General features: G+C 35.4%; 1 protein-coding gene across 3 annotated transcripts in view; it reads left to right on the plus strand.

The window, feature by feature from the left end:
* The window catches only part of LOC112982165 (G-protein coupled receptor-associated protein LMBRD2), a 32,856-nt gene extending 21,788 nt beyond the window's left edge, over positions 1-11,068 (plus strand). The window contains exons 16-20 of one of the 3 annotated variants that reach the window (XR_003258919.2): positions 486-532; positions 2,625-2,727; positions 3,926-4,055; positions 5,934-6,608; positions 7,992-11,068. Coding sequence is in view for 2 of the 3 variants with exons in the window: in XM_026098344.2 (XP_025954129.2) it covers positions 486-532; positions 2,625-2,727; positions 3,926-4,055; positions 5,934-5,994 (341 nt within the window). In the remaining variant the exon portion in view is untranslated. Of the gene's footprint in view, positions 1-485; positions 533-2,624; positions 2,728-3,925; positions 4,056-4,406; positions 5,836-5,933 lie in introns of those variants that run through there. The other 2 variants (XM_026098344.2, XM_026098345.2) reach the window with 2 other exon arrangements.
* The last annotated feature ends 1,897 nt before the right edge of the window (positions 11,069-12,965 follow it).

Consider the following 12,965-nt stretch of genomic DNA (forward strand, 5'->3'; position numbering starts at 1 on the left):
AGGGACTGTCACTTGTTCTCTTAAACAAGAGATTGCTATTTCTTTGGTATAGTGATGTTACACTTCCAGCTGAATAGATACTGGCAGAAACTATTTGGGTCATTTTTTAAACCAAACAGAGCTTAAGCAAAAGATTTTGATTTGATAATGCTCAAGTTTCTTCTTAACATCATACTGTTTCCAGCTGTTTCTAAAAGTTTCCATGTGCTTTGCCATCTGGTTTCCAAAGGTTGTGCCTTGACCCAAGGTGTTACCCATAGTCACTGCTTTTTAATGGAAAAGTCCGTAATGATTGACAAGCAGCTGTGTGGTTCTTTTTTTTTTAATTGTATGAACACCTTTTCCAGTAAGAATATTTGCTAGCTAACTCTGAATTTTAATGTAAATATAGATAAATAAAAGACATAACACACACACACACACTTTTTATCTGTTGGTAGTGATTTTCCTTGTGTCTAGCTACAGACATATTTTTCTATTTCTAGAGAAAAGAAAGCGGCAAAGACAGGAAGAAGGTGAAAATCGGAGAAGGGTATGAAATTATTTTAGTTAACTATAATAATATACTCTGATATCTGATAGGATATTTAATTCACGTTGATCTGTTTGGCAAAAAAATGTGTGTCCAGATAACAGAAGGAATCAGTTTAGTCTTTTAGAATACTCTTGGCTGGGGGGAGAAAAGATAATTTTACATTTTAATTATGAAAGAGGAGGGAGTAGTTGTGGTCACACTGCTTGCATACTCATCTTACTGAGAGTGCTGTGAGAAGGACTTCAGCCTATAGGTGTAATGGGCATAGTTGCTTATGCTAAGTCCCTTTTAGAAAGGATCCTAATCTGTAGGGTGCAGAATATTCTGACATGGTTTGTTCTCAGGCTCTTCTGTTGATACTGCTTTGCTTGGAATAAAAGTTTTTTGACCTGAAAGTTATGTCCTGGGAACCAGTAGTGTATCTAGAATATATTTACTTTATACAGCAATCAAAAGGAATGATTGAGAGGGGAAGCCTGTTTTAAAAAACAGTTCACACCTCCTGTCAGGTCAGGCAATCTCCAGGATCACTAGATCTGACCTTGTTTTCTTCTTCTCATGCAAGTATACCAACTGCAGAGTTGCAGTGTATTTAAAAATAGGTTTTTATTATATCTATTGATGCACTTTTGATTTTTATGAGATATTGTCAAATTCACTGGAATGGAAACTTTATGTTCCTCCCAGACTTCCCTTTTGCTGTGTGCGCTTTTGGAAAGCAATTGGTACAGATTTGTTTTTTCCTCAGAGGCAGGAGTTAAATTTAAGACAGAAGGAGTACTGCCATTGCTGATTAATTAGAGACATAGACAAAATGTTTGGTTAAATTCAGTTAACTATACATTCAGTTTTTCTTTAATTTATAACACTGGGTATGTCATACAGAAAGTTAGAATCAAAGAGATGAATCCAACAGATGCATGCAAAAAATGAACTAAGTGGAGGAAGAGAAAAATAATATCTGGAGGAAGGCAAGATCATACTGTAAATAAAACATTTGGGCTTTTAAAGCTCAAGTGTACTTGCCTTGAGTTCTTGAGAACTGCCAATACCGAGCAGGCCTTTTTTGTGACCCTTCCCCCCCCCCCCCCCCCCATCAAATCCCCAAGTTAAGCAGGAATCTTAAAGGATCTCCAAAAGGTAGCAAGTACAATGAAATCTCGTAATTTTGGAACTTGTCCTTTTGTCAAAACCAAGTAGAAGCAAATGCATGATGCATTTAGTAGATACTCAAATGATCTGACATTCAGCAACAATTTCAATTTCAACAGCAACCTCAATTTCAAATATTACCTGTTGTTTGAGTTTGTATTAAATAGCACATTCATTCATGAAACATTTTGGGCTTTTGAGTGCTTTACTGAGTCATGATTGTTCAGTGCTTGATCCTTCCACAGCTGAGAACTGTTAAGAGCTCATGGCATAAATTAGAACAGTAGCTTTGAGTATTCCAGTTCCTACCAGTTCATGATCTGGGATCCAGATAAAAATATGAAATATATTGAAATTATTTGAACCATTGGAAAAGTTCCTGTTGAGAAATGAAGTTGTCTCCTAAAAGTAGCATGTGACATTTTATTCTTTAATGCTTCACTGTACTTCATATTAAAAAGCATAAATGCTAAAACATTGTATGATGGAATGAAAACACAACAGAAGTAAACACGACCTGTCCAAATGTTTGTTGTGCTATCAGCAACTGGATATTTTAGCATTCTACCACTAGGTGGAAGCAGAAACAAACAAACAAAAAAAGCAATGTCTGTCTTCTCACCATAGCTTGGAGCAGTTGAACAAACCTTGTCTGTAGATTTAATTTGTAGCTTATTTAATGTGACTGTTTAGAAGAAAGAATAGTTATTGAAACCTGATTAGTAAAGGGACATATCTTGAGTTTAAAAAAACAAAGCAAAATTTCTACCTGTATGAAGATACTGAGCAGTAACATTTTCAAAGTTTTGCTTTTATATTTGATATGAATGACCAGTTAGCTCTGAATTGTGGGTCTAGAATGTCTCTTGATCCAAGTTATGCTCTGGTTGTGCCATTCTTTACTTGCAGCTGATATTTTCTTTTTTTCTTTCTCCAGGAATGGAAAGAGCGATATGGAAACAGAGAAGATTCCACTAGAAACAGAGCTGTCCACACAGACCAAAAAGAATCCAGCTTCTCAGAGACCAGCACAAATAGACGTACGTTGTTGTGTGGGGTGGTTTTTCTTTTTTCTTTTTTAATATTTTATCTCCGTGATACTAATTGTATAACTAACAGTAAATAGTTTCCTGTTTGTCTTAGAATAGTGTGCTGAGACATTCCCTTTTGTAGCACAGTACCATCTTACCCATTAAAGCCACCTGAAAAGAGTCCTGAATTTCTTCTTGTCTTCAACACTTCTCTTTCTAGTTTAGGCTGGAGATTCTGGCTGGTCTCAGTTACAGGGACCTTCAGTGGGACATGTAATGCTTGCAATTAGAGTAGCAGTGGTCAACAGAGAGACTTTATTTGGGTTACATCTTGAAGTTGAGGGTTTTATGTATTAAAATTTCTCTCTTGTGGTTAAAAAAGGACTCTTTCAGACTGAAATAATCAGATTATTGACCAACAAATGTGAAGCCCATAACCTATTATATGAGCACATGCATATTCTTCTAATAACATCTGTGAAACTAGCCTGTTTAGATTGTTCCTTTTGAGAAGGAAGAATAAAGATAAGTGTTGAAAAAAGCCCAACTTTTTTAGTGCCTACTCTCTAACCTTACCAAAAAGTTTGTCATTCTGTGAATGTTTTATATAAATTTTTTGTGCTCCTGTAAGCTAACAGCAAATTAGAAATGAAACTGAATGAGTAAACAATGTGACAGGTTGAAAGAAGTTCTGCAAAGCTGTTTACAAAGCTTACTGAATAAAAGGGAGAAGCATCAAGGTAACTGCTTTCAAAACGAAAAACAACAACAAAAAAAACACCAGAGAAAAAGCAAGGCGGGCAGAGGTTTTGAACATGCTTTTGATACAGAATTGTGGTGGACTTTCCCCTCTACCCCAGTTGGAAACCTAAATTTTCAGTGGTAGACTAACTAAAGTTATATTTTAATGTTAACCACATAAATATGTAGTGTTCCAACACCACAACAAACTGTAGGCACTGACCCAATGAAGGTGGTAGTAGAATGAATTGCAAAACAACTGTATTTCATTAATTCATAAACTTGCCCTTTTTTTAAAAGCATGCAGCCAGAAATAGTTTAATTATTGAATCTGCTCTAAATCAGGCTTACTCTTTGGGTGAGATACTAAAAAAATATTGTTTTGGTCTTAGAGTGTATGGAAATACCAAACTTTAAAAGGCACTTACGTAGCAAACAAATATCTTTCCCTCTTTTTACTATTCAGCGCTATCAAAGTACACCCGATCAAATGGTAGGACTGAGAGAGATAGAATAGAACTCCTCCAGGATGCAGAACCTCTGGATTTTAATGCAGACTCGATTAATGATGACCCTCTTGAATCAGAGTCTGGAAGGTAAGGAATCATCTGTTTTATTTAAAATTAAAGGATATTAATATCTTCTGTCTTCTGAGCTATAACCACGATATGGGACGATTTAGTAATGATAGTTTTGTGAAGAGTCTCACCAAGTTCTTTTCCTTTCTTCCCCCTTGCTGCTGATACGGGAAATGTTTCAAATCAGCTGAAATCTGAGGATCTTTTTTTCAGTATTTTAGAAGTGTCTGAGTTAGGTTTGAGTTGAATATCAAGTAGTATGTTGGTGTAATCTGAGATACAGAAGTGAAAATGGCCTGCATACATACAACATGAGGTTATCTTTAGTATCTCATAATATTTCAGGAAGCTTACTTGATTTCCCTACAGAAAGACCATCATAAAAGATTGCTAGAAATAAAGCTGAGTATTAATGGTCCTGTAGCTGCAGGAATATACCTGGAGACTGGAACTACTGAAGTAAATGAAAATCTGAATCTATTGGACAAAATGTCCTCACATTGCACAGTGTAGCTGTGTCTATAATAGTGCTTGATTCCAACATCAAATTTCCTGAGTCCTGTATCTTGTTAGCTGGTAAGTTCTGCTCGTATTTGGGAAGGAAATAATACGTTTATGGGTGTGTATTTTATCTAGACAGTTACAATTTAGAACCATCTCATGATAAATCATTTTAAAAGCCCTTATAAAGAATTATAATTTCTGTTATTTTTTTAGCTGAAACTAGCATACCAAATTCAATAAAAATTCAGAAACGGTTTCAGTTGATTTATAGCTGTAATTTCAGCAAATAAACTCCTGTTCAAAAATGTCCCAAGATTCCTGTTAAATGGCATTACTGTTTTTTACAGATTGATTCAGTGATGTTAGTTGATACTAATAACTCGTATTGTCTAATCTAATGTCACTACCTTTCAGAAGTTGATTCTCTTTAAGCAGAGCAAGAGTTTAAAGAAGAACTAGCGTAGCAGTTCTAACAAGTATTGACTTTTATACAGTGTATGATTGGGATAATAGTCTACAATAATATAAATATGCATATATAATTCTTTTGGGCAAGTCTTTTTAAAGTACAGTGTCTGAAGTCTTCTGGCACCTGCATAGACTTTGCAATGTGGAATGTTCTGAACTTTTGATTTAAGAAGAAAATCTGGAGCCACAGAGCGTAGTTGAGCCTTCCTCTAGAAACCTTCATTCCATTTCACACAGATGATAAATCAAGAGTAATTGCACTTAAAATGCAAATTCATATGAAAATAACTGGAGTAACATTTGCTGTTAAAAAAATAGCTGTGTGTTTTTTTTCCTGCAATGGTTACAAGCATTCTAGGACAGTGTAACAGCATTAAAGAGTCTAGGTTCTGGCTTTGTGTCCAGGGTTTTACTAGCTACTGCTGCAGAGATCAAGTATGTTTTGCATGTCCTGGAATTAACTTCTGCTTTTTAAATCCATTTAAAGCATATTTGACTAATGATTTGAGGCTTCTTTTTTTTCCCCACGAAGTATCCAGCCATTTGTTTTAATCATTTTGAATGCTGCTGTTCTCCTGGGAATACCCAGTAGAATCATCCAAACAAACAACTTTTGGATGTTGGTCTTAAAAAAAGTTTTTACTATTCAGAGAAACGTTCAGCTTTGTTTCTCTCATTCTCCAAAGAAAGAAGTTTCTCAAGACTCCCTGTATTCATGTCACTGTTTGTGTTGGTCACATGAGATTTAATTTAATGACCACCTAACAAATTCTCAGGAAAACAGTAATTCAGTAGAATTTCAGATCCTGTAATTCATAGAGACCTATTGTGTATAGAGTGCAGTGGGTATCATATGATTTCACAGATCTTTATTTGTTGGTTTTCTGTGATTTTTTTTTTTTTTTTTTAACATTCATTATACAGGTACCAGCCTGGTGGAAGATACTTGTCAATGTCTCGAAGCAGAATATTTGATGATGTCTAAAATCCTCGAAGCTAAAGACAATTCAGTGGAAATCTATTTCCTGCTCACTGATTGGAAAACACTGTATTTGTGATATATCACTGAACTGAAAAAGACCATTTCCATTTAAAGGGAGAATATGAAGGAACAACTATATTTTGGAAATGCACCTGTATGATAACTCTACCACTTATGTCAAGATTATGCTCCTTCTATTGTAGATACTGTTATGCATCAATGTGGGCTTTTGTGTCATGACCAAAAGGAGAAAACTAATCAATTAAATTACTACAGAATAAACTTGATAAATGTACATAAGGCTCAACCAGAATTGTAACATATAAGTTTTAGGAAGAGGATTTTTTTGGAAGGATTTTTTTTTTCTAAACGGAGACAGAGAGCATCTTAATGCAGCCAAAGTGCAGTTATATCAATTATTGTAGTCAACACTTTCTAAAAATTTTTCTATTTGAATGTTATGCCTAGTCCAGAATCTAGTGAATTAAATTAAGGCTTCTTTTGGCTTCAGCAGCCTTTGAATCAGATCCTTTATAAGCAGAAAGTTTGAATGGCTGGCTGTTCTTCATAAAATGTGCTGGCATAAATTTTGGAGCAATGTGTATCAGTCATGAAAGGTAATCTTTTCTTTTCCAATACTATGTGCAGATAAATGGTTTTAGCATGTGTAAATAATTGAATATGGACCTGAGTTTCACTGTCATATGAGCATAAGTGCAATAGCAAGAATACATTATCCAATGTATGATGCCTGCTTAAGGTTTTTACAGGTATAAAAGTTGAATCTTAGAACTTTAATGGTTTTGTAGCTGTAAAAGAAATGTAATGTGAAAATGGATTTAATGCTGAAACTTTACAATTTGCACATGTTTCAGACACGGTTTAAAATTTTAGAGTATTTCGTTAGAGGAAGGGAACTAGATAGCATGACTGGACTTGTAAACACTTCTAATGTCCCAACTGCCCTGGTTGCATTACGTATTTGTTTTTAAGGTGCCTGTATTTTACAGTAAGTTGTTGCAAAAGGAATAAATGCTTATTCGTTTAAATGCCATTCAAAAATGCCAATTATTAGTGGTATAAAATGTTTTAAATTAATTTCAGTCGTGTAGATATATTTTTAAGCTGCAGTTAGCTGAATGAATTTTCAAATTTAATCATAAGGTAAAAGATGTAGTCATACTCATGATATCTTGGGAAACTTGATTAACTTAAAGTGTTGCTTTATTGCAGTTTGTCTTATGTTTTTACCACTTGGGAGTTTTCTTATGTGCTTATTGTGAAGTGATGTTCAAAACTGAAAGAAGAATTACTGAAAGTAATTTCTATCATAGATTTTTTTATCATGCTTAAAAGACAGGCAGCCCTTTAAGCTAGGAATGGGTTATTCTGAAAATTTTCATGAATGAGATGTTCTGCTAATTCTTAAAAGCAGTCTTTGTTTTTTGAAGTAAGCGTTAATGGGATTCTAACTACCTCCTCTAACTTAGTACATTAGTGGTATTTAGTAGGGTAATGATATTTGTAGGATATTGATCTGCCTATTTTAGAGTACTGAATTGTTACTACGAAGGAGAAAAAGTAGTCTACCTGTGTAGAATTAATTGTATTAATAAATGGGCAGACGTTAAATAACTGTCAGTTCTGTTTTTAGGTGAATACAGTGAATGACAGCCATGCCCATGTTTGTCCAGGCACATGCAATTTCCAAAATACCTGTAAGAGGCGACTCTTCTAGTTTGGGGTTTTTTGTGTTTTCTGAAAGTTTCATCAAAATCTCATGGCTGCATCAGGGACTGGACGCTGAGAAAATGGGAGACATATTATGCAGTCTGTTCTTTAGCAATGTTATATTAACACATTTAATTTATATTAGATATATTTAGAAAAAAATATCCTGAATTCAGCCTTAACTGAATAGGGTTACTTGGTTTATGTATATTCTTGGACATCCATGTGAATGTACCTAGACTTGATATTTCTGTTTTTAAAACTTACAGATATCTGGCTTGCTTGCCCAAAAGCTTCTTTGTAAAATTCTTCAGATGAAGTAAGGCGCAAGTTCTTCATTTAAGACCTGAAATGTCACTACAAAGGGATCTAATTCAGTGCTAATGGAACATCACAGAAGGAATGTTTGTTTTTCTGAATGCGTGTGAAGTGTCTTACCTAACTGCCGTTGACTTCAGAGGGCTGGATGGAGCCTTTGTGGGGCCTGATTTCTGCTTTCCCAGAAATGAGTGGAATGGTTGCTAACAGAATTTTCAATGGAAACTTGGTTAGGATTTTATGTGTGAAAGCCAGTTAGTCCCTGGTGTAAGCCCTCTGTATAATTTTCACTGGAATACAAAAATTTGAGGAGTTGATGGTATAAAATTAATGGCAATGGAATTTCAGTTGCTAGTACAGAAATTCCTTCCTAATTGAGGTGGGAAGCTACTGACCTTTTTCGATGCTGCAGTGTAGTAATGAAGTAACCAGTGGCTCCTTTTGGAAAGCATGGGAAGTGGAGCCCCTAAAATCTCTCAAGAGGTCTCCCCTGGATAGTGCTTGGAGTTCCCAAATGTTCCCTGGATACTGGGAGTTTAACTAAGGAATTGATAGGGAAGCCAGGGTTTCACCTATAGCATTCAGTGCTGACTAACAGTTACCCTTGCTCTAATTAAGTGCAATTTAGTAGGCTAATTAATCTAAAGTGTGTTTTAAAATCATTGTGAGTTCCTATGAATATAAATCTGGAAATTTTTCAAAAAAGAAATAGAGGGCAAAACTATAAAAGAACATTGGAGAAATAAGGGGTTTGTTTGCACAGCATTTGCTGTGTACTTGAGCTAATTTTAAGCTAGTTTTTTACTGCTTGTATAAATAATGGAGAACTTGCTTGGAGGTTAAGTGCCTGAGGATTTACCCCACTTCACGGCCAGCTTGTGGTAACTCTTGCTGAGTTCTTTGCTGCTGTAGCTCTACTCTTAACAGTACTTCAGCTAAAAAAAAAAAAAAAAATAGCTTTGATGTGTTTAAGCAGAGACTGCACTATGGACTAAAGATGTTCTTGCAACACATTCGATGCTACAGATTAAGCAATTTAAAATATAACTGCCTTGCAACTGTGCTTTTGGAAACTGAATGTTAGCATATTTATTCTGCCAGTATATGGTCTTATTTATTTGTAACTAAAGAGTGACAGTTATATCTTTCTTTATAATTTCGCTTCTTGAATTACCGAACAGTTCAGGTATACTTCCATTTCATCATTGTTATCACACTGTTTCCTCTTAAGCTGTGAACACAAAAAAAATTTTTTAAAAACAAAACAAAACCCCAAGCTTAATACAAATGTATGAATATTGTCATATCAAGTATTTAAACCAGTGCAAATTGTAATGAACTTTGAAAAGTGAGATTGGAAATGGTAGCTGCTTTAATAATGTCAGCACAGAGCAGGTTTCTTAAAATTATGGGTAGCAAACAGCTCTAGTCAAGCTTAACAGTTCCTGCTAGATTTGGAGTTCTGTGTTTTCAGGCATTTAAAAATAGAGATATTGGAATACGTATATTGGGAAATGAGTCCTCTGCACTCTCATCAGTCAAGTAAAGTGAGGGAGTCTCTACCTGAGGGAAAGTAAAAGATCTTGAAGCTTCTTTTTACCATGTGCTGGTAGTGATACTTTGGGAGAACTGTGAGGTATTTTATCACTTAGGTACGATAATGTGTTAAAAACCAGCCAACTTTATACTGCTGTAAATGATATTACTGGAAAAATCACAGTATATAATCTGCCTTTGTTTTGCAATCAAACACTTTTAAATTAACTTATTACTAACAGTATTAATAGGAATGGGGGAAAGCTGCTATCTTTTCAATATTTGTTCTTGCTATTATAAAACAACATACAATGATTTTTACATATGAAGGATTTTAAAAAGTGCTTACTCTGATTTCCTGTAATGATAATTTATACTTTATTAAATTTGTCTTGGAATAATGTAATTGTTATATGAAAAATACATTATTTTGTTCCAATTTTCATTATTGTTGTTAATTGCTTGCAATCTGAGGGGCATTTACAATACCAAATAGAGATCACTTTATGAAAGAAAGATTGTTAAGAGGCTTCTTAAAGAAATCTGACCTATTCATGACAGTCAAATGTATACATTTTAATCATTAACAAAAACACTATTTGTGGTATATATTGTCTCCTAACTTTTAATTTTTCTTTGAAATTCAGAAAATGATTAATTTTTAGAGTAATTTACTTGTAAAACTTAAACTTTGAGATTTTTACATTCTTTTTCCTGTAACGAGCTCTGCAGGTATATGTACTGTTTCACAGCAGTTCTCTGCTAATATTAGCTGTGCCTCTAATTGAGTAGTCTAGTCTGAAGTTAAGACACTCCTACACTATTTTGTTAAGTTAATAGAAACCCAGCATTCCCAGCAAAATAGCACTTTGAACTAGATCCTTTTTTAATGTATTAATTGCTATAATTGATTATGTTGCATTAGATTCAGTCATATTGTAAGCCCAATCAGGTTTATTCTTGTTTCTATTAAAGTGCACTAGAAGGTATTCCTCAGCATGCTTTGAAGTTTATCTTTTTGTATTTCAGTTGTAATGGGCAGGCAATAATAATATGCAGCTTCAGTTATTTCTTCAGGATAATGTTATATTTGACATATTCCTGTAGATTATAACAGTTTGAGAGTGATAGCGTAGCATTTCTCTCAAATTCTATAGAAATCCTTTATTTTCTGTAAAAATGCCTGAAATTTCTGTGGAAGTATATGGAAGATAAGGGAATTTATTTGTAAGTATAGGTTTAGTAATAGAAGATCTTCATTCTCCAGTGTGTATCAAGGATAGTCTGTAGGAGTGCTGCTGATGGATAGACTAGCTTCTTTTGCCTTATGATACAAGTATGTCTGTGCATAATACCTTGTTTTGAAATTCACTGAGTTATAAATTTTTCTGTGTAGTGTTCTAAATTATTGATGTACTGGATATATTTTTGAAATGTATGTTTAAATATCTAGTAAAAGAGTTGGCATGAAATAAATCATTTCTGCAATACATCTTTCCCTGGTGTACTTCAGACATTCAGACTTCTCTGAAATGTTTTTGATACTAATCTTTCAGAGAAATTCAACTTATTCCTTTTTTTCTTCTGCAGAAATCAGAAGTTTACTTCAAAAGATAATTCAGCAATGTTTTGGTCACCTTTTTGCATCTTATTTAAAACAGATTGGAAAAGAGAAGCTGAGAGGAGACCTGCCTACCCAGCCCTTTGCCTGTCAGACCAGAGGGTCGGACTCGCGCTTTGGGCCGGTCCCTTTCTGACGGCAGGGAGCACGTTGTGTGAACGTGGGGAGGCAGCGGCATGGCTGGGTCTGCTGAGGATGGACGCTTCCCACAGCACCTGGGGAGAACCACGTAAGGAACCGGTGTGCGCTCCCGCGGCTGACTAGGTCCCAGTATCTTGGAGGGATAAGGTGGGGCAGAGGGTAGGGCTGCTACGCACCTCCTTCCTTTTCCATAAGCAGTTGGACTGCAACTGGGGCAGAATTTCTTCTAGGTGTAGCAGGCTCTTGGTGACAGCAGAGGTGAGAGACTGTTCCCACTACAGCTATGAAGGGACAGGCAAAAGCAAATAGGGAGTAAACTCTTTTGCTGCTTGCCTGTTTATCATTTTGGTGTCCCCTACCCCTCAAGAAAAAAAAAGGCAAAAATGAGGCAGAGGAATTAAAAAGAGAAAATGTATTTTAAATTAAAATATTTTATCATCTCTATACAGCTATGGCAGGACAAGTTTTTTTTCTTTCTTTCTGATGAAGTGTTATTTCTCTTAAGAGAAGGTGAAGAATCATCTGCTGGATGTAGTAGGGTAGAAAAGCCATATCCCAGCACAAGTAATAGTTCATCTTTTTAACACACCAGAATATTTCTAAGAGTTGAGATTAGGCAACTACTATATTTGATTTCTTGTTGTCTTCTGCTGTGCTATATAGCTGCTTCTGCAGCTGCTGCTTCAAGTAAGTTGTAGAAAACATTGCACACTCAAGAAGACCAGTCTTTGCCATCACTGTAGTAGGAATGACTCAGCTTTTATAAAAGACCTCTCCCGGCACACCCCTTCTAGAACAGCCATCCATGCTCCCCCCCGTTCTTGCTGAACTACAAGTGCCTTTTACGTAGATCTTTTTGGTAGGCATTTTTATGTATGTGGTTTCAGAAATAATTTAGTAAATGACTGGTGCATGTAGATGTTCATAAAGATCAGTAACTGAAAGCTCAGTGGATCAGACTGAGCCATCTCATCTATTATCATAATCCAGTATGTAGCATTATTTTATTGACACAAGAAGAGAGAGGAGCAGCAAAATGGTCTTTTGTGCATGGTTTTTGGTTACTTATATTTTCCCCCCAAAGATGATTTGGCTATTGAAGTGAATCACTCTCAACATAGTTAACTAACCACACACTTCCTCCAGACTTACTGTGATAACTAGCTATTGTTACTAAGCATTAGAGTATAGAGTTCAGCGGATGGTAGCTGCCCTGTGCTGAACCTTAACTTTCCAGTATTCATTGTTTCAGATGTGTGTTTTCAAGAGAGAAGTATAACTCTGTTTAATCTTCAGTGGTTGCTAATGCAACTACCTTGTATGCTCAGTGAATTTTTAGGCTTTTTGAAATAGGCTGCTAATTATCTGGGTTGTGGATTAACCTCCTCTGCCCTTCTCACTTCACCTCTGCCAGCACTGTGCCACAGTGTGCCTGACACAGCATTGCTTGTTCATCTCAGGCTCTGTTCTGCATACTGTGATAAAAATCTTGCCCCATTCTCTTCATAAACATGTCATATCTTTTGCATCATCTTGTTGTGCTTTGGTTCATTACACAACACTGCCTTCATGTTTTTTGAGAGATTTATCAAGAAGCCAAAGTTGGTTATGGCCAGACTCAGACTGG

Source organism: Dromaius novaehollandiae, chromosome W (assembly GCF_036370855.1).
Source record: "Dromaius novaehollandiae isolate bDroNov1 chromosome W, bDroNov1.hap1, whole genome shotgun sequence".
NCBI lineage: Eukaryota > Metazoa > Chordata > Aves > Casuariiformes > Dromaiidae > Dromaius > Dromaius novaehollandiae.